Source organism: Canis aureus, chromosome 13 (genome assembly GCF_053574225.1).
Source record: "Canis aureus isolate CA01 chromosome 13, VMU_Caureus_v.1.0, whole genome shotgun sequence".
Taxonomy (NCBI): Eukaryota; Metazoa; Chordata; class Mammalia; order Carnivora; family Canidae; genus Canis; species Canis aureus.
The window spans coordinates 26,000,171-26,026,307 of NC_135623.1; the positions used below are offsets into that span (position 1 = coordinate 26,000,171).

At 34.4% G+C, this 26,137-nt stretch overlaps 1 protein-coding gene across 8 annotated transcripts in view; it reads right to left on the reverse strand.

Annotated features, from left to right (window-relative positions):
• Nucleotides 1–26,137, reverse strand: part of OSBPL8 (oxysterol binding protein like 8) — a 147,777-nt gene that overhangs the window by 65,719 nt on the left and 55,921 nt on the right. Inside the window, exons 2-5 of one of the 8 annotated variants that reach the window (XM_077845570.1) lie at nt 23,887–23,925; nt 18,250–18,286; nt 15,849–15,931; nt 8,284–8,412 (exon numbers count right to left, since the gene is read on the reverse strand). In XM_077845570.1, the coding sequence (XP_077701696.1) occupies nt 8,284–8,374 (91 nt within the window). In that variant the 5' untranslated portion in view covers nt 8,375–8,412; nt 15,849–15,931; nt 18,250–18,286; nt 23,887–23,925. Of the gene's footprint in view, nt 1–8,283; nt 8,422–15,848; nt 15,932–18,249; nt 18,287–23,886; nt 23,926–26,137 lie in introns of those variants that run through there. The other 7 variants (XM_077845568.1, XM_077845564.1, XM_077845563.1 and 4 more) reach the window with 7 other exon arrangements.

Sequence of the window (26,137 nt, forward strand, 5' to 3'; positions counted from 1 at the left end):
TGACTACAAGTGGAGGCTAGCCAGTTTGGGCTTTCACACAGCATGGTAGTATCTGGATAGTGAGACTTCTTACATAGAAGCTGGCTTCCTCTAATATGCAAAAGCAGAAGTAACCAGTCTTTTTAATGTCTGATCTCCAAAGTCCTAGAATGTCACTTCTGTCATGTTGGTCACAGCAGTCACATGGCCATCCTAGATTGAATAGGAGTAGGGGGAGAGTGAGAGTAAACTTCATTTCTTGATGAAAGACATTACTGCAGTCATCTTTGAAATGAAATATACCTAATTCACATTCCTTCCACATGTAAAATACACTCATTGTCTCCCCTAACCAAAATGTCATCCTATTATAGCACTGGCTGTAAGGCCAGAATCTAGTTATTTAAATCAGGTTCAAGTGCAAATGGTACTCCTTGGGTTTAGTTCCTCACATACAGCTCCTCAGATACAGCTCCTCTTAAACCAAAACGCCATCACCTCAAAAGATAACTTATTTGCCCCACTGCAGTAAGCCAGGGATAGGACTGCAATGGGCACTGGAGTTCAAAAGATGCAGAAGATAATGAGTTACACTGAAGGCATTACAGTGTCATAGCAATTGTGAAATCTGCTGGGCACATGTCATCAATACTTTGATTAGAACACAGTCATGTTCTTTGAAAATAGTCTTTTGGGGATCCTGACTTTGCCCTCTGGCCTCCTGGCTCCATTCTCTGAGTCAGTCTTCCTATTTCAGAAGAAATGGTCCATATTTGCAACGGTGGAGCTTTCTCCATCTACTTCATGCCCACACAAGGTTCAGATTCCCCTCACACATAAAGGCTCTACTTAGTTGAACTATGTCTATCATTTTCCATCTAAGCTGGTGGTGCTTCCATTAGCACTATTCTTGTAAAACCTTTGTGAGTTTCTTACTAATTTTATTAGAATTGACTCAATGAAACAGACGCTGCAACCAAAAATTTCTTTGAGATAGGTCATTCACTACTTTAGGCTATATCATGGCACTGTAGGACAGCAGACTTAAGAGCCTTAGAAGCTCTTTGGCTAGCTAAAACATTCTAAAAGATACAACTGTAAGATTCTTTAAGCCCCTTTGTCTGGTTGAAAGGCTCCAAGAGCCATTGCCTTAAATCCTTCTGAAGTCTCAACATAAAATCTTACAGAAGCACTCTTAGTCTGATCCTTACTTTGAACCCATTTTTTACTAATGGTACTCTTGGATTTTTGAAGTATTCAGATAAGTGAAGGCAAGGAAGGTGACATTCTTTAATGGAGGACCAGGATAAATAAAAGCATAGTCAAGCTGAGGAACAGTGAAGAAAGCCATCTTGCTGAGTTCAAGGGGAAACAAAAAATGAAATTGGAAAGGTACAGTAAAATTAGATAAACTAAAAGTCCTAACAGATTACAGAACCTGGAATTTATGTCCAAATGTTACTATAGCAGAGACTCTTGGAGAGCTTTATAAATACATGGTCTTGCCCTAGAAGGAAAAAAAACTCTTAGAGATTTTAAAAGGCTGAAGTAGAAATATGTATCTAAGCAAAGCTCCCAGGTGGTTCTCAAGACAGCCAGATTCAGCAGCCACTGCTTAAGGTAATAATCAACTGTCAACTTTTTGAAAATGGGAGCGACTGAAATGCAGGCATCGGTGAACTTTTTGGTTACAAGCTTGAATGATTAAAATCTGTATTTTCATTTATAATTTTCTATTTCTCTTTATTCATATTATTTCCCTCAGAGACCTACTTCAGAGAATCTATGAATCTGCCTACATACATCTATAAAAACCTCATTCTCATAATAATCTCACCTTAACACATAAACAATCATTTTCTGTTTGGTTGCTTTGTTAACAATTTGAGGATGGCTCAGTCAGTTAAACACCCCACTTTTGATTTTGGCTCAGGTCATGATCTCATGGATCATGGGATTGAGCCCTGCATCGGCTCCTGGTTCAATGAGGAGTCTGCTAGAAGATTTTCTCCCTCTGCCGTCCCACCACTGGCATATGCACGAGCACTCTTTCTCTCTAAAATAAATAAATTTCTAAAAAAGAAAAGAAAAAGATGAGCCTGATATACTGGAGGCAAGGTCCTAATAGAATTAGGCGGGTGTGGTACTATGCAACAAGTATGAAATGATAAGGACCTGACTTAAGATGGTAATAGTAAGAATGAAAATAGAGATCAGAGCCTTATGGTTGTTAACACTTCTAGAAGAAATCACAGAAAATGTCCTTTGCAACCTTAGAATACACAAAGATTTCTTTAGTAGAGAGGGAGGAAAAAAGCTTGAAACATAGGGTAAAAAATGATAAACTGGGTTTCATCAAGATTAAAAACTTCTACTCTTTTTTTTTAAACTTCTACTCTTTGAAAGCAATCATTTGTACAATGAAAAAGTATGTCAAAACTTGAAGCAAGTACAATACACATAACTAGCAAAGCATGATATAGAAATACACAAAGAACTCTTAAAACTCAATAAGATAAACAGACCAGTTGTTTAAACGGGTAAAAACTCTGAACTTACACTTCAAATATACCAGTGACCAATGAGTTTCTGAAAAGATGCACATCACTGGTTACAAGAGAAATACAAATTAAAACCACAATGTGATACCACTACACACCCACTAGAATGGCTAAATAAAAAAGATTGAGAATATAAATGTTCAACTGAAACGCTTGTAGACTGCTAACAGAAACATAAAATGGTACAACTACTTTGGAACTAGTTTGGCCAATTTCTTATAAAGTAAAGCATACATTCATACCATGACTCCACAACTGCAATGTTACATATTACAAAAAATAAAAATAAAAATCTCCACAGAAAGCATTCTACACATAATGGGGTTCTAAAAGACACAGGAGCCCATGTTAAAAGTTTAGAAAATTTGAGCCTCAAAAAAACTAATAAGTAATTCATTGAAACTTAAAAAAAAAAAATAAACAAGCTCTGGAATTATATCTAGGTTCAAATTCTAACTCTATCACATATTAATTGTGCGAACTAGGGCAAGGAAATTACCCTTGCCAATTGCTCGGTTTCCTCATTTGTGAAACAGGGAGAATGATTTATACACCATAAGGTTCTTGTAAGAATTCCATTAGTTCTTACAAGAACTAATGCATGTCAAAAGCACTAAAGGACATAAGGAGCATTAAATGTTAGTCATTATTACTGTAAGTTTTGGAATTCTAACTCTTTCCATTCAGAAGCTGTTAATAGTAAGCAAGAGTACTTGAGACATGGTAGACAATTCAAAGAGGCTTATGGGACATTTGTTAATCTTCTCTGGCAGTTTATCTTCAATGTAATCAAGAGTTAATGGATAGAGGGGCACATGGGTGGCCCAGTCTGTTGAGCATCTGACTCCTGGTTTCAGCATGGGTCATGATCTCAGGGTCGTGAGATGGAGCCCTGTCTGGGGCTCCTTGCTCAGCAGGCAGCCTACTTGAGTTTCTCTCTCTCTCTCCCTCTCTCTCTCTCTGCCCTTCCTCCAACTTGTATGCACTCTCTCTCTCAAATAAATAAATAAATAAATCTTTTTTTAAAAGTTAATTGATATATCCTAAACAAATCTGACACCTGGAAACTATGATATAGAATTTCAGTAGGTAAACCAGAGGGAGATGTTTTGCATTACACAAAGCCAATAGGTTGATTTTAATAAATAAAAACATTCAATATGTAATTCACTCTACAAATATTAATTTGCCCATAACTTATGCAGGAACATCTGGGTGCAAATCAAGATAGAACTGACATTGCAGGGGATCCCTGGGTGGCGCAGCGGTTTGACGCCTGCCTTTGGCCCAGGGCGCGATCCTGGAGACCCGGGATCGAATCCCACGTCGGGCTCCCTGCATGGAGCCTGCTTCTCCCTCTGCCTGTGTCTCTGCCTCTCTCTCTCTCTCTCTGTGTGACTATCATAAATAAATAAATAAATAAATAAATAAATAAATAAATAAATAAATAAATAAATAAAAGAACTGACATTGCAGATGCTTTAAATGCAAAAATTGGAGGTTTACATGGGCAATCCATGCTAAAAGAATTTCCAAATTAGCCTCTGTAAGGTGCTGAAATATGCAGCACCTTGAAATACAAGTTTTCAACCCAAACAGAATCATTTATTTAAAAAAAATAATATTAATAGTAATAATTACTTATTAATCAGCTATCATGAGTGGTTATTATTTACTAAGTTATGTTCTAAGCTTTTTATATGAATTAACATTTTAAGCCCTATAAAAATCTTATGTGGTAGGTATTATTATCTTCATTTTATCAATGATTGAAATTTAATGAATATATTAAAACATATGAGTTCTTTATAATATTAAAAAAATTTTAAAGACTAAATGTGTCACCACTGGAAGCAGATTTTACATCATCTCTTGGGATCTCAGGAGGAAACAACCATTTATCTTGCCTTTCCTATAGGAACTATATTTCCATGTTTACCAAGTAACTCTGTGACAATTAAGATCTCGTCTTTTCAGAAAAATTTTAGTAACAAATGTTAAAAGAATGACATATTAGAAAATTATCATTTTTCAACCCCTAACATTTTAACTGATTAAATGATCATCAAAGGGTGCTTACACCTATAAGGAAAACGTTGAGGGGGGTAAAGACTATTTACCAGGTTCCAACTATATCTATTTTACTTTCAAGTCATAAGGGTAAAAAAGTATGTAACTTTCAATGAAGAGGATCGCTACTGATTAATCTTTTTATTTTTTTAAAGATTTTATTTATTCATGAGAGACACTGAGAGAGAAGCAGAGACACAGGCAGAGGGAGAAGCAAGGGGAGCCTGATGTGGGACTCGATCCCAGGACTCTGGATCACGCCATGAGCCAAAGGCAGATGCTCAACCACTGAGCCACCCAGGCAACCCCCTACTGATTAATCTTAGGTCACTAACAGTGGGACAATCAAACATAAAGTGAATTCTCATATGATGCAGCATACATTCCCCTATATTATACATCTCCAATAAAATAATCTCATCATAAATGTTCAACCTGAATATAATCAATGTTGCATTTAACTTGCAGTTTAAAAAAAATAATAACTTGCAGTTTATAGAATATATAGAAGATAGAACAAATTAAACAATCCTGCAAGAAGGTGATCAAGCATAAAAGGTCAAACATTCTATAGGGACATTGATTCAGTTTTATAAAAAAGTTAAAAGCAACAAGAGAAAATTAAAGTAAACAATGAGACTCTTGGGATTAAAGGAAATATAATGACCTAACAACCAAATACAATCTATAAACCTTTCTTAGATCCTTGTTTTAATAAGCCTACTGTAAAAAGATGTGGAACAATTGGGGAAATTTGAATATGGACTAGGTATTAGCCTATATTAAGCAATTATCAATAATTCTGTTAAATGTAACAACGGTTTTAATGGTTATGTAAGAAATTGTTCTTAATTGCATTAAGTATTTTGGGGTACAATATCATGAGGTCTACAATTTGAAATGTTCCAAGCCTCACCCTCAAATAAATGAAACAAAGAGAAGAAAAAAGTTAATAATTTCTTAAATCTATCGAATGGGTATATTAGTGTTCATTGTACTATTCTCTCAAATTCTGTTTGCCTGAAAAAGTTCACAATAGATATAAATAAGGGTAGTTTTAATTATTAGTAACCTTTTCCTTGCTTCATTAAGTTCCAAGTTAAAAAATTCCTCTAAATATTCTAGTACACAGATACAGGAATTATCTGAATCTATTATAGCCAAAATTGTGGTGCACAGAATGGAAAAACCACATAAGCTACATCCTTTCAGAAATTTATCTTAATGAAGGTTATTTATATCAATGTGTACCATAAATCCACTTTCAAGCTTCAAAAAAGCATCCTGGCAACAAAAATGCTAACTGACCAAAATATATTTAACAAATAAGCAATAGATGTTAATTAATAATTATTAATAGTAATTATTTTTATGTTTTTATATAAAGTTTATAAAGTTTTTCCAGTTCCAACAATGGTAAATAAAAATTTTCCAACTAACACTTGACTAGAAAAACATTTTCTACTGAAATAAAGTAGAAAATGATCATGTAACTTACTAATTTATCAATTAATACTCATTAAAAAGAAATAACTAAAGCCTATTTTCAAAGAATAATTCATAAAGTCACAACACCAAAACCTAATTATACAGAGATTTGGTGATAGTTAAGACTGTAAATTACATTTTATAAAATATTAGTAACTTCCACTGAACATGGAGCCTGCCTGGCACTCTTTCACCCTCTCTCTGCCTCCCGCTCTGCTCCTCTCCACACCTCATTCACCCATGTGCTATCTCTCTCTCTCTCTAATAAATAAATAAAACCTTTATTTAAAAATTCCAATGGTATTTTTCACAGAAATAAAACAAAAAATTCTAAAATTTGTACAGAACCACAAAAGACTGCAAATAATCAAAATATCCCAAAAAAGAACAAAGCTGAAGGCATCATGCTCCCTGGTTTCAAACTATAAGACAGAGCTATAGTAATCAAAATAGTATGGTATTAGCATAAAAACAGACACATAAGTGTATGATAGCTTTCAAACACCAAATTTAAAGTGTTCAGTTTTAAAAGCAGAAGTCTTTCCACCATAGTTATTGTAGTACTACAAGAGTTTTAAAGCATCTGAGTAAATACATTTTACTAAGAAGCAGAATTCAATACACAAAATTTATCAATTATGAATTAGGAAGTGAGATCTATAATCCTTGGAAGTCCCCAAGATTCTTTTAGAAAGTCTGCAAGGTCAAAATGTTCCATAATATATTTTCATCGTGCTGACATTTGCAATCATGGTACAAAAGCAATGTTGGGTAAAGCTGCTGGTACCTTAGCACAAATAAAGGCAGAGGCACCAAACTGTAGTAGTAGTCACTGGTTTCTTCACTGCCATGTACTTACAGTAAAAGGCCAGTATCAATTACAGATGTTCTTGATGAAGCAGTAAAATTAATTAATCTTAAACCTTGAGTACACATGGTTTTAATATTCTGTATGACAAGATGAGAAATATGCATACAGCACATCTTTGTATTGTATTGTATTGTATTTTTTTGTATTGTATTTTAAACCGTGTCAACACTTAGTAGATCTGAATCATAAGCAACTATTTCCCAAATAACTAAGGCATGATGATAAAAAATCATGCATGAAAAAAAAAAATCATGCATGAGTTAAAAGTCATTCAAAGTTCAAGACAGATCAATGGGCTCTTTATACTCTTCATAAAAGAGTATGAAAAGATTACGGATAAGTTTCAGATTCCATTTTGCAACCAATATTTAAGAAACTATCACTTGTCAAATTTTGGTGTAATATTGAAAACTATCTGCAATTATATATAAAGCTATTAAAGTAATCCTCCCTTTTCGGACTACATATATATGTGAGGCCAGATTTTATACATATACTTCAATCAAATCATCACATCATAACAGATTACCTGCAGAAGCAGATACGAAAATGCAGGTGTCTTCTTAAGTTAGATATCAAAGAGATTTGCAAAAATGGTATGATGGTAGTTCTCAACCAAAGACAATTTTGTCCCTCAAGGGACATTTGGCAAAGTCTAGAGCTATTTCTGGTTGTATACAACTGGAGAAAATGCTATTATCATCTAGTGGGTAGAGGCCAAAGATGCTGCTAAATATCCTACAATGCACATGACAGCCCCACACAACCAGAATTATCTAGCCCAAAATGTCCAAGGTTCCAAATCTAAGAGACCACGAGGGAAAAGAATATCACTCTTCTCACTCAATTTTTTTTTTTGAGGCACAGGGAAGGAGGAACATAGCTTTTTTTTTTTTTTTTTTTTTTTAAATAAAAGTGTTATTCATATTAACCTGTGGTGGTTTATTATAATTTTAAATGAATCATAAACATTTTAAAAATTTCTTCATTGTAATTTGCAATAAATATCAATAGGTTAACCCACATTAAAGTTCTCTGAGGTCTTCAATAATTTTTAACAGTGTAAAGAGTTGAAACCACAAAGTTTGAGAATCACTCAATTAGAAGAAAAGTGTAACTAATCAAGTACACTGGGGAATATAAGAGGCATTAAAAGGACTCTAAAAGAACATAAACTCATTTCAAGAGTATAATAGATGACCAAAACAAAGAACCTCTATAAAACAAAACGGTTACAAAGAAAAAAGTTATAATAGACCTAGAATGTCATTCTTTCCTTAAAACAAAAACAAAATGAAAAGCACCATTTCTTACCCTGACTATGAGGACTTGCTGGACTAAAAGATGGCTGATACAAATCTTTGGTTGGCGTTGGATAAGCTTCTTTCCCTTGGCGCTGACTCATCTTTCCTGGTGTCAGAAGTTGAGATTCGTCACTGTTTGCTACCACAGCTCAAGGAAAGAAGGAAAAAAGAATTAGTATTTATGTTATGGATTTACATAATGGCATAGTTAATAACATAGAATAATGATTGAAATAGCCTCAATAGTTATATTCATTTTACCAAGTCTGTACTTTAATAAATTTGCACAATTGCTTTGTTTTCTTTTCATTGTAGTTTGCCATCAATCCAAGAGAAACTGACAGGTATGCATGAGTCAAATTACACAAAATAAAGACATTATAAAAATGAAAATACATAGTCAACTGATAGTGAAAGGTACTCCAAGGTTACTATGAACTTTTCATTGTGCTATTAACTCTTTATATTTGCCCATAAAGCAGTAAGAGACAAGTCATTTCATAAAAGAAATACAAATGGTCAATAAACATCTGAAGGTAGCCAACCTTCATTAGTAATCAGAAAAAATTAGTAGCAGTATAAAATACTTACATTCACTAAAATTTCTACTCTAATTTCTAATTTTCATGAAAAGTAGGTATAATTTCTGTTTTAGAGATAGGAAAACTTGACGTTCATTCAGAGACTGTCTTGCCTAATAAGTGATAGAGGTACAATGCTTAACTCAGGAGCATTTGGTTCCAAAGTCTAATCTCTTAAAAGCCTGCTGCCCTAGTAATTCATTTAAATCGTGTTTAAGGCTGTTATTCACCTATTTGGCCAGGCTACTAATAAAGAAGAGCAATGCCCAGTTGCAGAGAGGACAGAAAAGAGATACAGATTCAATGAAGAACAGGGCAAATTGTGACCAAATCTACAGTGCCCTAGAATCTCCATGTCCTTTCAATATGTGTTTCTGTGCTTTCCGCCTACAAAAGCTTTAGCTTTATTTGGGGAAGTATGATTCTGTCTTCACTACAGATTTAATTTTTAACTTAACCAGAATTTCATGTTCACATTGTTATCACCTTATCTTTTAAATCAATTGCTTTAAATTCAAATTGTCTTCCATTGTGCTAAAGTTTAAGAATTATATTTTAGCTTTGTAAATTTCAATGTAAAAATTCAAAAAAACTTTCACTTAACATCCAAGCAAAGTTAAAAATTTTATGCTCCCGTTAAGTCCATAAAAAAAGAATCTATACTCTCCTGAATGTGTATTTCTTCCTGAACTAAATTCATATGTCCAATTGCCTGCCCTATAATAACTGCTACTATTTAATAGGCACCTTAAATTTATCCAGAGCTTAATTCTTGATTCTTTCTATTCTCCAAACCAGCCTCTCATGCATTTTATTTAGTGGAATTACTAACTCTCCTCCCCACCATTCTCAAGCCAAAAACCTTAAGATATATATTCTTCTATATTTCCTCTTTCTTTCACACTTCACATCCAATTCATCTGTAAGATTTTTGTAGTCTACTTTCATAATTTAACCAGAATCCTTTTACTTCTACTTCCACTACTATCACCCTGTTCTAAGTCACCATTACTCTTCCACTGGATCACAACAACAGATTTTTACCTAGTCTCCAGACTTTCTCTCTTGCTCCTTGAGTAGAATTAGAAACCTGCTACCCTATGACCCAGCAATTGCACTGCGGGGGATTTACCCCAAAGATACAGATGCAGTGAAACGCCGGGACACCTGCACCCCAATGTTTATAGCAGCAATGTCCACAATAGCCAGACTGTGGAAGGAACCTCGGTGTCCATCAAAAGATGATGGATAGAGAAGATGTGGTCTATGTATACAACGGAATATTACTCAGCCATTAGAAACGACAAGTACCCACCATTTGCTTCGACGTGGATGGAACTAGAGGGTATTATGCTGAGTGAAGCAAGTCAATCAGAGAAGGACAAACGTTATATGGTCTCATTCATTTGTGGAATATAAAAAATAGTGAAAGGGAATAAAGGGGAAAGGAGACAAAATGAGTGGGAAATATCAGTGAGAGAGACATAACATGAGAGACTCCTAACTCTGGGAAACGAACAAGGGATGGTGGAAAGGGAGGTGGGCGGGGGGTGAGGGTGACTGGGTGACGGGCACTGAGGGGGGCACTTGACGGGATGAGCACTGGGTGTTATGCTATATGTTGGCAAACTGAACTCCAATAAAAAATAAATAAATTTTTAAAAATAGAAAAAAAAGAATTAGAAACATGAACAATCTGAAAATCATGAATCAGATTTGCACCACGCAGAAATATCCTTAATGGCTTTCCATTATATTTGCATTAAATTCCATGGCATAAGAACTCAAAAGTGGCTGGCCCCCCCTTACCTCTCCAGCCTCATTTTCTATTACTCTCCTCTTTAGTCACTTGGCTTCTAGCTCTAATGGCCTTCTTGCCATTTTGCCCCCGTCTCTGGGTCTTTATATCTCTGGTTCCCTCTACCTGGTTCTGAACACCCCAGATGTTCACATTATTGACCCCCTCATCATTTGTTGTCTGTGTTCAAATGTTATCTCTTCAGAAAAGCTCTTCATGGTGCCTGTGATTAGTAAGTTCTTAATTTTAATATAATACAATTTATAAAATTTTTTGAATAGTGTGCACTCTGCCACAATAATACTCTATCACTTTATCGAACTTGATTTTCCTTGTAGCTCTTATCACAATCTGAAATTGTATCATTTGTTTGTTTATTTTTTGACTTTTCCACTAGACCACAAGTTCTACAAGAGAAGGGAATTTTGTCTGCCTTGTATTTCCATAAATCCTCAAGTCCTGGTATGGTTCCAGCATAGCAAAGGTGTTCAATAGAATCGTGCAGAAGGAACCCATCAACAAAATTTTATATTTTTATGAAACTTCATTACCATAAAGTAAATGGCAGCTCCTTTGGTTACAAAATTTAAGATCCATTTAATTCCTAAAAATTGGAGCATCTGGGTGGCTCAGTGCTTGAGCGTCTGTCTGCCTTCACTCAGGCCACAATCCTGGGGTGTTGGAGTACCGCATCAGGCTCCCTGCAGGAAGCCTGCTTCTCCCTCTGCCTATGTCTCTGCCTCTCTTTCTCTGTGTCTCTCATGAATAAGTAAATAAAATATTTTTTTAAAAATTCCTAAAAATTGTTAAATTAAAAATGTATGGTACTAACGTAGGAAGAAACAAACTGACCCTAAAGAACATAACAGAGAGCTCTCATTATCAAATTCATGCATATGCTGAGCCTAGATAAACAAAAGAGGTAGGGACAAAAAAGACCACTCATTAATGATGCTAGGAAAATGGAGTATGGGAAAATTAGATCCTAACCCTTATATCATGCACAAAGAATAGTTTTATGAAAATTAAAGACATAAATATAAAAAAGCAAAACTTAAAACCTTTTAGAAAAAATATAAAAAGAGTATCTTTATAAACATGGAGTAGGGAATAATTCCTTTAAAAGATACAGCAAAGCACTAACCAAAGAAGAACTGATAAATTCTACTTTATATTTGCCTTTAATCAAAAGGAACCATAAAAAGTTAAAAAGGAAAATCGGATATTTGCAACATATATAATTAACAAAGGGGTGGTATCCAGAATATGTTAAAAAAAATAATACAACCCTATAAATCAATTGGAAAAACACTGACAATTCAATAGGAAAATTTAGGGATACATCAAAAAGAATAAAATACCTAGGAATACATTTAACCAAGGAGGTTAAAGGCCTGTATAGTGAAAACTATATGATAGTGATAAAAGAAACTGAAGAAGACACAATGAATGTAGAGACATTCCAGGCTCATGGATTAGAATAATTAATATTGTTAAAATGTCCATACTACCTAAAGCAACCTACAGATTCAATGCAATCCAATTGCAATTTTGAATCAATCAAAATTCCAATGGAAGGGCGTCTGGGTGGTTCAGTCAGTTAAGTGTCCAACTCTTGGTGTAGGCTCAGGTCATGAGATAGAGCCCCTCCTAGGGCTTCTGGCTTAGCTTGGGATTCTTTCCCCACTTCCTCTCCCTCTACCCTCTGCTCTTCCCCTGGCTCATATGCAGGCTCTCTAAAATAAATAAATAAAATCTTTAAAAATTTTTTATTTTAACTCCAATAGCATTTTTCACAGACATAAAACAAAAAATTCTAAAATTTGTATGGAACCACAAAAGACTTTGAATAATCAAAATAATCTTGAAAAAGAAGAAGTGGAAGGCATCATGCTCCCTGGTTTCAAACTATAAATCAGAGCTAATCAAAATGATAATCAAATAATCAAAACAGTATGGTACTGGCATAAAAACTGACACATAAAAAAAAAAACTGACACATAAATCAACAGAAAAAAATAGAGGGTCCAAAAATACACCCATGAATATATGGTCAAATTAATTTATGACAAGCCAAGAATGTATAATGGGGAAAAGGGTTGTCTCTTCAATAAATGGTGCTGGGGAAACTGGACAGCCACATGCAAAAGAATGAAACTGGAGCACTATCTTACATCATCTTCAAAAATTAACTCAAAACAGATCAAAGACTTGAATATAAGACCTGAAGCCTTAAAACTCCTAAAAGAAAACACAGGTAGCAAGCTCCTTGACATAAGATTTGTTGATGGTTTTTTGGATCTGACACCAAAAGCGGAGGCAACAAAAGCAAAAAATAAACAACAGGACTACATCAAACCAAAAAGCTTCTGCACTGCAAAGGAAACCAGCAACCTACTAAAGGGAGAAAATATTTGCAAGTCATATAACTGATAAGGAGTTAATGTCCAAAATACACCAAGAGCTCGTATAACTCATCAACAAAAAACTATTTGACTTAAAAATGGTCAGGAGGTCTGAATAAACACTTTTCCAAAGAAATAATGGCCAACAGGTACATGAAAAGATGCTAAACACCACTAATCACCAAGGAAATACAAATCAAAACCATAATAAGCTTTCCTCTCACACCTATCAGAACAACTATTATCAAAAAAGAAAGGAAATAACAAGTGTTGGCAAAGATATGGAGAAACCTGACTACCTATGCACAGTTGGTGGGAATGTAAATTATTGTAGCCACTATGGAAACAGTATGGAGGATTCTAGGAAAGTCAAAAATAGAAACATATAATCCAGCAATTCAACTTCAGCATATTTTTCTGAAGAAAGTGAAAACGCAAATTTGAAAAGATATATGCACCCCTATGTTCACCACAGCATGTTATTATTTACCATAGCCAAGTGTCCACTGACAAATGAATGGAATATTACTCAGCCATAAAGAATGAAATTTGCCATTTGTAACATGGGTGGACTCTGAGGGCACCATGCTAAGTAAATTAAGTCTAACAGAGAAAGACAAATACATATGTTCCAAGTCCAAAAACCACGTTCACAGATACAGAGAACAGACTGGTGCTTGCCAGAGATGGGGGGTTAGTGAGTAGGCAAAATGGGCAAAGGGAATTAAAGGTTACAAACTTTCAATTATAGAATAAATAAGTGATGTGAATGTGACATACAGCATGGTAATTATAGTTAATACTATACTGCATATTTGAAGGTTGCTAAGAAGATAAATCTAGAAGCTCTCATCATAAGAAAAAAATTCTGTATCTATGTATGATGGTGGATGTTAATGAGATTTACTGTGGTGATCATTTTGCAAAACATACAAATATTGAATCATCATTATATAACTGAAACTAATATAAATTTGTATGTAAATTGTATCTTAATACAAAAAATTTTCAGTTAAAGAAAAAGAAAAATTTGGGGGAGGGAAGGGTAGGCTTGAATATTGAGTTCGTAGAAGAAAATGAAAAAGGCCAATATATATATGAAAAGATACAGAAAAACACAATTCAAGATCACAATGAAACAAATATTTTAAACTCAGTAAAACTGACAAAAATTAGTCTGATAAGAGCAAATGCTGATAAGGATGGGAAACAATGAGACATTTTATGCACTGCTGCTGGAGAATAAACTGATATAAGTACTTTGAAAACAACATAGAAGAAAAAAGAAAACAACATAGAACTACCTTATTATTATTATTTTTTTTTAATTTTATTTATTTATGATAGTCACATAGAGAGAGAGAGAGAGAGAGAGAGAGAGAGAGAGGCAGAGACACAGGCAGAGGGAGAAGCAGGCTCCATGCACCGGGAGCCCGACGTGGGATTCGATCCCGGGTCTCCAGGATCGCGCCCTGGGCCAAAGGCAGGCGCCAAACCGCTGCGCCACCCAGGGATCCCAGAACTACCTTATTAAAACTGAATTTCAGCATACCCTATGGACCCAACAATTTCCCTTTTAGCTTTATACCTAGAAATAATACTCATATGCATTTACCAAGAGAAAATAAGAACGTTCATAAGAGCAAAATCAAAACAACTTAAATATTCATCAACTGAAAATAAGATAGATTGTGATATACACGTAGAATAGCATACAGCACTGAAAAGGATCGATCTATAACTATACCCCAAAACATGGTTGAATCTTGAAAATATAATATTAGCTACAAAAAACAAGTCCTAAAATATGACACATAGCATGATATCAGTCATAAAATTAACTAAGCAAAACTTAGTGACACATATGGAATTTTAAAATATCAAAAAATAATTTTTTAAAAAAGCAAAAGACAAAAAATACAAACTTATCATCACCTCTTAGAGGCATACACAGGGATAGAGGAGAGAAAAAGCACATATTCGAACATGAGGGATTCTAAAGATTCAAGTTCTGAAGTGGTAGCTTCAATACATACTCACTGGATGATTATGCTTTAGGATTTACATATGCCACATATATTCTTTTGTAGTATGAGGCATTTTAGGCTAATTTAAAAACCATTATGATAAGAACAACTAGTAGATTAAAGTATACTTCAGTATTCCATCACTAAGATACAGGTATCTCTCTATCTTGAATAACTTCACTATATAAAGAAGGAAATAGTCTGCAAAGTGTAAATTTAGTTCTACTCATCTCTAACTCCTTACTATTTATGATTCTGATAATCTTGAAATGAGGGAGTTTATAGAAATAGCAATAGAGTAACTATATTTAGAAAACATTTAGAATGTTTTCCTATTTATTCTCTTACCCCATTCACAAACATTAACAACTATACAGACAAGAGGATCTGTCTAATATAAGAATCATTTTGATGTCTTACATCACTTGTACAATCTTAGACTATTTGAATGTAAGCTCAAGGGCATTCACCTTTTTATCTGTATTGGCCTAAAAATGACAATAAACACGTGCTAAATGACTAGGTAGATTTTTGACAAATGAATCACTGCAGGACTCCAGCGCAGTTTCTGACACAACTGCCTCACCTATTACAGACAGCATCACAGTGCCCTCTTCTGGTTCTACTTTATAGTGGAAATAATGTTAAGCTATTCATATTGCATTATCTTAAGTACAGTAGAAACTAAACATGCTGGAATAATTAATATTAACATACCAATTGTAACTTCTAAGGAGAATATGATTCTATAACTACCATCTTACTTTGTGAAGTCAACTCATCAACAGAAAAATATGAAGAATTTTCCAAGCTTCATAGTGTGGTATTTGCCCTTAATCTAAGAAAGCTAAAATAAAGGATTAAAATCATAAATAATCTCTAAATAAATCCTAAGACTTCCCTTTTAAGAATTTAAAGAACGGTGTAAATTTAAAGAATTTAAATATGTTTGTATGTATCATTATAGTTTTTTCTCATTCAGTACAGATCCCACTATTAATGAAATCACTTTTCACTCTAAAAGATATGTGATCTCTAGTAATTATATAGCTTCAGCCTTTTAATAGTTGGCAGAGTACAATATAAACTCATCTCTAATATAAAATCACATTTTCTTAGTTGTGTATGCAGGAAATATGTAACCACAATAAATCTCTTCTATTCCAAGTAGAAATTAAAGATCTCCATTTATGAAATCCAATTTGTACAACAGAACCATTGTAATTGGCATTAAAAATTCAATTCTAAGGGCACCTGGGTGGCTCAGTGGTTGAGTGTCTACCTTTGGCTCAGGTCATGATCCCAGGGTCCTGGGATCAAATCCTGCGTTAGGCTCTCTGTGGGGAGCCTGCTTCTCCCTCTGCCTGTGTCTCTGCCTCTCTATTTAAATGAATAAATAAATAAATAAAACCTTAAAAAAAATTCTATTCTATTTGTCAGTTCAGCATCACCAATCAGTTTGTCTGAGTCAACATCTAAAAATATGAGGTAACTAAAGTAATTGCTAAATCCACTGAAAATATCTGCCAGGTATCGCAAGTAAGGCTGACAAGAAAACATAAAAATGTTTTGATATCTGTACACTTTTTCAGCTTTTAAAATTTCTATGATTCTAATAATGCTGGTTGTATAGTAAACAATATATTTAAAATACTGTGAATTGTTGCAATTAAGAACTTTAAAAAGGATTTTGTCAAAAAGATTTTATTTTTACTTTTAAGTAATCTCTATACCCAACACAAGGCTCGAACTTACAACTCCAAAATCAAGAACTACATATGCTCTACTGACTGAAGCTGTCAGGTGCCCCTTTAAAAAGAATTTTTGCATATTGAGTTGTCTCAATTTTTGAAAAAATCACATACATACTATAATCAGTATTAGAGACAAATAACAACAAAAAGAATGCTTCCCATTATCTTGCTCAGTCCCTTTGTTTAACCAATGGGGGGGGGGGGGGGGTAAAAAAAAAAGAGCTCCAGCGCAGTGAGCTGACTTGCAGAGGTCATATAAACTGTTTAAGGAATAAATACTAAAACTTTCTACATCAATATAATTTCTGCATTGCTCTTCAATAAAGTTTAAATCTTTGTCTGATCTATGACACAATAATATTTTGATTATTTGGTTAGATTTTAAATCAGCAAACTGATGATTTCATTGATGTTTTAAAATGGAGAGAACACACTGGGCTAGTAACCAATTCTAACTCCTTAGTCATTTAAATTCTTAGCTTCAGGCTCTTTATCTACAAAGTTAATACTTAATTAGATAATATCTGAGGTTCCTTTCACCTCAGTAATTCCATGATTTTTAATACAAAAGTTGCCTCTCTAATAATGCTCTGAAATTATCTAGTAATGGCTATAAAAACCCTGCTAAACTATAGTGATCCTTAAGGGCAGGGCACATGTTGTACTCATTGTATATCGCTCCTCAAAGCTAGCAGTGTCTGGTAAAAAACACCTTTTTTCTCCAGACATAAATTTAATGGGTATATTTTCTAAATCTCTAAGATGAAACATGTTTCACTATGAAATCTCCAAAGTACAAATAGATAATTTGGTTATGAAACATATTTATTTATTTATTTATTTAATGATAGTCACACACAGAGAGAGAGAGAGAGAGAGAGAGGCAGAGACACAGGCAGAGGGAGAAGCAGGCCCCATGCACCGGGAGCCCGACGTGGGATTCGATCCCGGGTCTCCAGGATTGCGCCCTGGGCCAAAGGCAGGCGCCAAACTGCTGCGCCACCCAGGGATCCCTTGAAACCTATTTATTATGTAAAGATGGGGGCGCCCAAAACAGTATTTCTCATTTTCAAATGGCAGTGAATTTCTTGTACCATGTCCAGTCTCAAAGAAGTCTGATCTATGCTTTATGATAATTGTAGAAAGGAATGTTATGAAGAGGTCTTGAATTATGAATTAGTTAGTTGGCTAAGTAAATAATCCACCTTTAGACAATCAAGAAGTAAATATCCAAACACTACCAATCTCAGATGGGCACTGAAAGACCATTTATATTCTTTACTTAGTATTTCAGTGCCTGGAAAGAAAAGAAAAAGACTTAATAATCAATAGAGAAATAACATATGCCTTTTATAATTATACAGCAAAACATTATAACTCCAAATATGCCATTCAAACTTTGGCTACTTACTTGATGGCCCAAGGACATCTTTGCTATCACCAAGAAGCTTTAAATGCAGGGTAATTGAGCAGCAAACAAATACAATCCAAACCAGGAAGAAGCAAAATGCATCAGGATTGAAGCAGCAGTGAAACAAAAGGACAAGGAAAATAAGCATTAGTTTATAAGTAGAAAGCACATGCACAACAATCTTAGTAATCATAGTTCACAAGGACTATCCTCTGCCACACGTAAAAAGATCTTGGCTTAAGCATTATCAAATATTTAAGTTTTGGAAAATAAAGGCGGAAAGACCAGAATGAAATCAACTAAGTATTTTTGTTTTAAAAATTGTTCAAGTCAAAAATTACTTTCAATTTAAACTCAAGATATGGGTTAGGAGTGGTAAAATTATTTAGAAATGTAAGGGACAGCCCAAAGTTGTTCATTCTTTAAATTTAAATGGTTATAAATCTATAACACCCATGCACTATTAAATATTAGTTATGCATGCCATGAAAGCACTTAACACTACATAGAAATTCAGTCTATAAAAAGAAAGGAACATTTACTGAGTGCTTATCATATGCCAAGCATTGTGCAAAGAGCTTTTACAAAGACATCAACAAAGTAGAACAATTTTTTTTCTCAAATGGCAAAAAAAAAAAACAGAGCAATATGGGTTAGAATGATAAATTTTATTGTCAGATAAAATTTTCTTAAGACCCACTTAATATGGAGTGTTATCACGTGGAGCTACTGGTCTTTAAGAAGGAAGATCTAATCCTGAAATGAATATCTTGAAATCAACACAAAGAAATAAGACTACTGACCTTTTGTCCAGTTACTATTTTAACATACAACATTATGCTAAACGTTGCCTATAGACAAGTGTTTTGATTTCCTTTGGTAGAAACAGAATCCTCAGCTTTCCTTCATTTCAAATACCAAGTACAGCAACATCAAAACTGAAGTAACAACAAAAATTTAAAATTCCCACTGATTATATTATTGAATGAAGGAATCTTAATTATCCGTGACCAAAAAGAAAGGTAGCAGTTGTTTGCTTTGCCTCCTAGGGAAAAAATCTTGGCCCTGTTGCTTCCTTAATGCTTGAAATTGTATTCTAATTCCTTTATGGCATTTGGCTCTAGTCATTTTTCCATAGTTGCCCATTATTCTATAAACTGAATTCAGCTTCAAAGATAAACTAAAAAAAATACAGCTGTAATGACAAAGAACTAATTGTGTTTAAGTCCTTATTACTGATGGCCATATTACCACAACGAGCAAGCATGCGGGAAAAGATTAAAGTATTTGTGGTAGGAAATCCCTATGAAGGCCCCAGGGATCCCCCTGTCTTCGTGTATAATCCCTTTTCTTTGAGCATATTCTGGGCTCACTGAATCACTTCTAATGAATAGAATATAGCAGAAGTGAATCAACGTCACTTCCAAGATTAGACTGTAAAGACTATGACCTGCATCATATTTATAGCCCCTTGCTAGCTCTTACATCACCCTGGGAAAAGTCAACTACAGAGTCCTGAGGCAGTCTTGTAGACAGGCCCATGAAGTGAAGGAATGATGTCTGGCAACAAGCATCACTTGAGTTTGTTGGGTAAACATATCTCCTGCCTTGGGTCTCCTTGCCCTCCCATCTACCCAGTCAAGCTTTTGGATGAGACTGCAGCAAACCCCCCTGCCCCCAAGTGGCTTGAATACAACCACATGAGAGATTTTTGAACCAGGGACACCTAGTAAACTGTTCTTGAATTCTTGACCCAGAGAAATTATAAAATAATAAATGCTTGCTGTTTTATACCACTTAATTTTCAGATGATTTGTTATATACCAATAAATAACTAGTATGATACTGGAAAACAGAAAAGAAGTTAGGAAAATGACAGAGTCAACCATGGTCAACTTGACAAATATTCGACAGACATTCTCTAAAAATCTTTCTGTATTGATATGAATAATTACTAATTTTCCTAGATCTACCAGAAAATCTGAATTTCTTGAAGGAGAGCAATGGTTCTAACCATATATGCATAGTTGGGACTATTTAATTTCACAAGGCCAGTCATTTATGAAGGCTTTCTAGTTGATCTTCTATTTAGAGTAAATAATTAAGTTCACTTTCATTGTACATAATTCTCAAATTTTGTTAATTAACAGCATTATGTCAACTTCTTTGCAGCTGTACTTCTTGCCTGTTTGCTCCCAGAAAACAATCTCTACCATATACAGTAACTTCTGATATTTGTTTCAAATTATGCTTCAACATTATCTTAAGTATATTTATCATATAAATCTGATTCTATTAGACTAATTTTTTCATATTGAGATAATAAAGAATCAAAACAAACACTGTCTATTCCTATCATTCATCCATCCAACCAAATATTTATGAATACCTATTATATAGACAGGTATCATTTTAGGCACCAAGGGATATAGGAGTGAACAAAAAAAGATAACAATTTTGTCCTTTGTGGTATTATGTTCCAGTGGGAGAAATGAAAAATAACATACTAAACAAGTAAAAATTTGTTGCATATTATATAGTATAGTTACTAAGGAAAAAATCAGCAGAGAACGAGGTTTTATAAAATGTTAAGGAAGAGGGAGTTATAATTTAAGATAGGGTGACCTAAGAAGGCTTCACTACAGAACTGACTGAGTAAAATGAGGGAATTTATTATAAGGACATAAAGGGGAAGAATATTCTAGGCAAAGGGAGGAACATGTATAGAGTGGTGGATTGGGATGGAAGCAAGTCTGGAGGGCTTGGAGGACAGTAAAAAGTCCAGAGAGGCTGGAATACAACACAAATAGTAAAGTAGTAGGAAATGAAGTCAAAGAAATAAATAAATGGGTGCCAGAATGTGTAGGACCTTGTCAGGATTTTGGCTTTATTCTGAATGAGATGGGGTGCCACTGGATTTCTGAGAAAAGGAGTGACATAATCTGAAAACGTTTTAACAGGATTATTCTGGATGCTGTGTGGAGAATGGACTAGAGGGACAGGAGTATAACCAGTCAGAAGTTACTGTAATAACGTAGGGGGAGAAATGAAGGAGACTTGGACCAAGGTAAGAGGTGAGGGGGAGAGGAAATAGTTGAGTTCTGAATATATTTTGAAGGTAGCACCAGCAGGATTTCCAAACAGACGAAATATGAAGTTTATTTATTTTAAAGAAAAATCAAAATGATGTTAAGTGTTGGGGTCTGAACATGGAACGGTCATTGTCTGAGATGGAAAGGATATTGAGGAGGTTAATTTATTGAAAGAAAAATAGAAGTGTTAAGTTTGAGACAGGTTAGATTTGAAATATCTACTAGACATCCAAGTCAAAATGTCAAGTAGGCAACTGGATCTATAAACTTGTACAGAGAAAGGTTCAGGTTTGTAAGAAACAGTATAAATTATGATATGTGTGAGAGTTAGGGTATATGAACCTGAACAGCTAATCACAAGAGACCAAAAAATGCAACAGAATAAAAGAACAGGCACCAGAAAACAGACATTATAATGGAACAGCAGAACTAAGAATTAAGCTGAAACACTCCAGTGAAAGTGGAAATATAACAAGAAGTAAGATTTCAGAAACCTTCCCCAGAAAATTGTGGATACAAAGGCATTAAACTGGGATCCAAGTGAAATGATCCTCCCAGAGCTGCCTGTAAGTGATGCCAATGGGGAATGGGACAGGGATAACTGAAGATTACATATTAATTTTACTAAGTAACTTATATCACTGAAGTCTTGTGTGCCTGTTAGATCGCATACACTACACTACTTACGTTTATTGCTTTTAGGACCTGGGCCTACTTATTATTAAGTATTATTATTATTATTATTAATACTATTACTTATTATTTAGTATTATTATTATTAATTATTGATGTGAAATATCTACACAAGTATCTTAGATATTTAAAAAAATAAAAAGCTAGTCAACTCTTTTTGGCTTTTGTTAGAGAACCAAAATACTAGTAGAAACTCAAAGAATCCAGGAAATTTTCCTCAGCTTATTCAAAGAAGACCATTAAGGATATGATGCAAACATTACCTCTAATTGAATAACATCATATTTATCATTATCCCTTCAACGACGTCCACAACGTCATTTCAACAATTTCTTTATCGTATAAACAGATTCTCTATTTTGGCAGAAAGTATGGGCTGAAAATGGTAAAATAATAGTAACACACCTAGAGTTTTTCTATTTGTTATTAATTAGTATACTATCAACTACTTTAACTAAAAGCAGGAAGTATAGCTTAAATCTTTACTGATTTTAGTCTACAAATCTCAGGAAAAGAGCATTATGCAAAAATGGGACTTTACTTAATGTACTTCTAAATATTTGCCGTGCTATCTAAAATTAGCATAAAACTTGCCATCTTTCAGAAGTATAAAGGAATAGGTAGAAATTCATAATCACACCCTATATCCTGGGAAACCCCTTAGGCCCAAGCAACTCAGGACAGATGGCCACCTTATAACACAGAAACCATCTCATAAGAGTTATAGCTTGATTCCATTGCCTTAAGCACAGCACCTCCCTTTTACATACATATTGATTTAAGTCATCTTTTGAGCTTAAGCCAAAGTACAAAAAGCTTATTAAGCATTGATACAATTTGAAAATAAAGTTTCAAGCAAGTTGCACCTCTTCCCCCCACAAAAGTTGATCAAGTTGTACTCATAGAATCAATCCTTCTGCAGCTGGCTCTCAGAAGCCACAATTTGGAAGGAAGATTATATAAAACATCCCAGGAGCACTCTCTTTAGTGTTATCTTTGGCCCTCAGAGTAGTAGTCTTTAGTGAAAAGATCTAAAACATAGTTGAGATTTGTTTGTTCTTTCTACAGGAGTCCTCTCTCTATACTCAACTGAACTTTTCATATTCCTGCATCAACTGCAAAACACACATTGTGTACATTTTATCCCTGAGTTTTACAGGAGATATTTTACGGAAATATTTTTCTAGGAACTAGAGCTTATCACTGTTGGATAGAGAATATTAACTGGCCTGCCAGGCAGTTATTTTAAAATAACCTAATCAGACTTTTGATCCAGCAAATGTACTTCTAGGAATGTATACTAAGGTGATCATCCAAAATATTAAAAGAGGCATCCACAGATATTTATCACATCATTTACAGTAATCTAAAATAATAATCTACTATTAAATAATATTCATATAATTAAATACTATGTAGCCATTAAAGATTTTTTATTCATTGTTCATTATACATTGACTTTTAAAAATAGGTTATAAAAGTTTGTATGACTCTACTTTTATAAAATTTCATATGTAAGACAAATACACATGAATAAACTTAGTAAAGAGGCCACCAGACTATTAAAAGTGGTTGCCTCTAGAAGGTAGAATTTTATTTATTACATTCTTCTGTATTGTTTAATATGCCCCCACTGGTATGCATGATTTTTACAGTAAAAAAAAAAAAATCTATTTACATTTTGGAAAAAATGTAAATTTTTAAAGTGATCTTTTCAATCTATGTTACTTAGTATAATGACATAACCATCTATGATAAAATAGAGTCAAAATATATTTTAGGAATCCAACTCAAAATCCTGAAAAAATACAAAAATGTTAACATTTCAAACATAGCACTATATATTACTCACTGTCTCTTGAACTTCAGCAACTTCTGAATATGGCAAGATCTAAAAAAAAAATAAATTTTCTCAGGAGTGATTTAATGTCAAACACTTGAATCTGAATTTAGAGAGCACCACAGTGTATCAAATGAATTAAGTGGTGCATTAATCTTTTAAGAAGTAGCAAAAAAAAAAAAAAGGCAATAATATGTTTACACTGGAAACTCAATTCTTTAAAACAACAACAACACAAAAACCTCTGAGGAGAAGTTCCCATCAATCTGCCAGTCTGTGAAGTTGTCTCGGGCATAGTCTGAGGCTTCTTCACAGTTCTTATCCTCCCTGCATGTATTTAATTCTATCAGCCATTTCCCTACGTAAACTTTCTCCTCTGTTTCTAAAGTACTCGACTCCTCTGGCTTCCCTTCTCCTGTTTTCCTGGCTCCACTTTGTCTTCTCTTCTATTAAGTGAGTGGCCACAAGCAATGTTCAGCCCTCAACTACTTGTTTTTCTCTACCTGCTCCTTCCCTGCAGACTGTGCTCATGCTCAAATCTTATCTATGAACTTTATTCAGATGACTTCCAAGCTTCTCCTTTAGATCCACCCTATCTCTAAAACTTCACCCCAAAACATTGCCACTTGCATGGTTCAGACATTACGGCAAATTAACTTCTGGTTCTAAAAGTCTATAAACAAAGGAAGGGCTGGCTCTAAGCTGGTTTTAGAAAAGCATCTTTAAGTCAAAAACAGCACTCTGTAGTTTTCCTCAGTAACCAGTTTCCATGCCAATTTGCTGGAGTTTTTAAACGGTAGCATCTTATTTTCACTGAGACCTAAACCCTCGAGTCATCTGAGACTCTTCCCCCACCCCCAACATCTCAAGAAGTCATTAAGTTTAGATGATTTTTACCTAGACAATGTCTACTCATATCTGGACCTTTCTTTCAATTCCCATTAATACTATTACCTAGGCCAGATTCACATCACCTCATTTCTCATCTCCCTTTCAATAGATGTCCCTGCACTAAGTCAGTCGCATCTCATTCATTCATTTACTACGCTAGGTACTGGAATTCAAAAACATAAAGACATGGTCCCTACTGCCAACAAGATTGGAGACTATATGTACTGTATAGTAATTTATGTGACATTAAGGTAAGTTATCTCCAATCTACCCAATATTACTCAATTCTTCAAGCTGGCCCCATCATTAGCATATTACTGAACTCTGAGATTTTCTTCTGAATACATAAGTATAAATGTTACAATTTTCCAGAATAATTTTGAGGCTTAATAATGATTTACGTGAGTGTACTTTATAGGCGTTTTAAAAAGCAGTATGTAGACATACGGCATAATTACTTAGTAGTGCAACAAATGACAAAGACTAAGAAAAAAACCAACATCTTAATTTATCAAGTTAATTCCATAAACTATCACATTCACCATTTTACTCCTCCACTTAAAAACATTTGATAGTACCCATTCTTTAGAAAATAAGCCCCAAATCCTAACATTTAAATTGTCTACAGCAGGGATCCCTGGGTGGCGCAGCGGTTTAGCGCCTGCCTTTGGCCCAGGGCGCGATCCTGGAGACCTGGGATGGAATCCCACATCGGGCTCCCGGTGCATGGAGCCTGCTTCTCCCTCTGCCTGTGTCTCTGCCTCTCTCTCTCTCTCTCACTGTGTGCCTATCATAAAAATAAAATAAAAAATAAAAATAAATAAATAGTCTACAGCATTGACTGTCTACAGCATTCATGCCACAGAGGTGTTCTGATGCCCCATAAGATAGCTTTGCAACTCTAAAATTCCACTTACCTTAATTCTCTGTCTAGTAAAATTGATTATGCTCAGAGTGAGCTGCAATTTTTTCCCTTTGTTTTTGCTTCCCTGTTCAGTAGCTTGAAAGTTCCCTGACCTTGAAGGCTCAAGTCAAATTGCCAATTCTGCTACCACAGTTCAAGCTAAAACTCTGATTTCCTAACATCAGTTCTCTGGTAATACATAATTAGTCATCTCATAGTATTTTCTCTATTGCTATCACAAATAAGTAAAAAAATGAATTTTTATTTAACTTTTCCCTAATTTTACAATGGTCTAGTACAGTGCTATCAAATAGAACTCCCTGTGATGATGGAAATGGTGTATATCTATACTATCCAATACAGCAGCTACTAGCTACGCATAGCTGTTAAATTATTGAAATGTGGCTAGTGAAACCTGAGGAGTTGGATTTATTTAATTTAAATGTAAATTACCCGTAAGTGCCTACA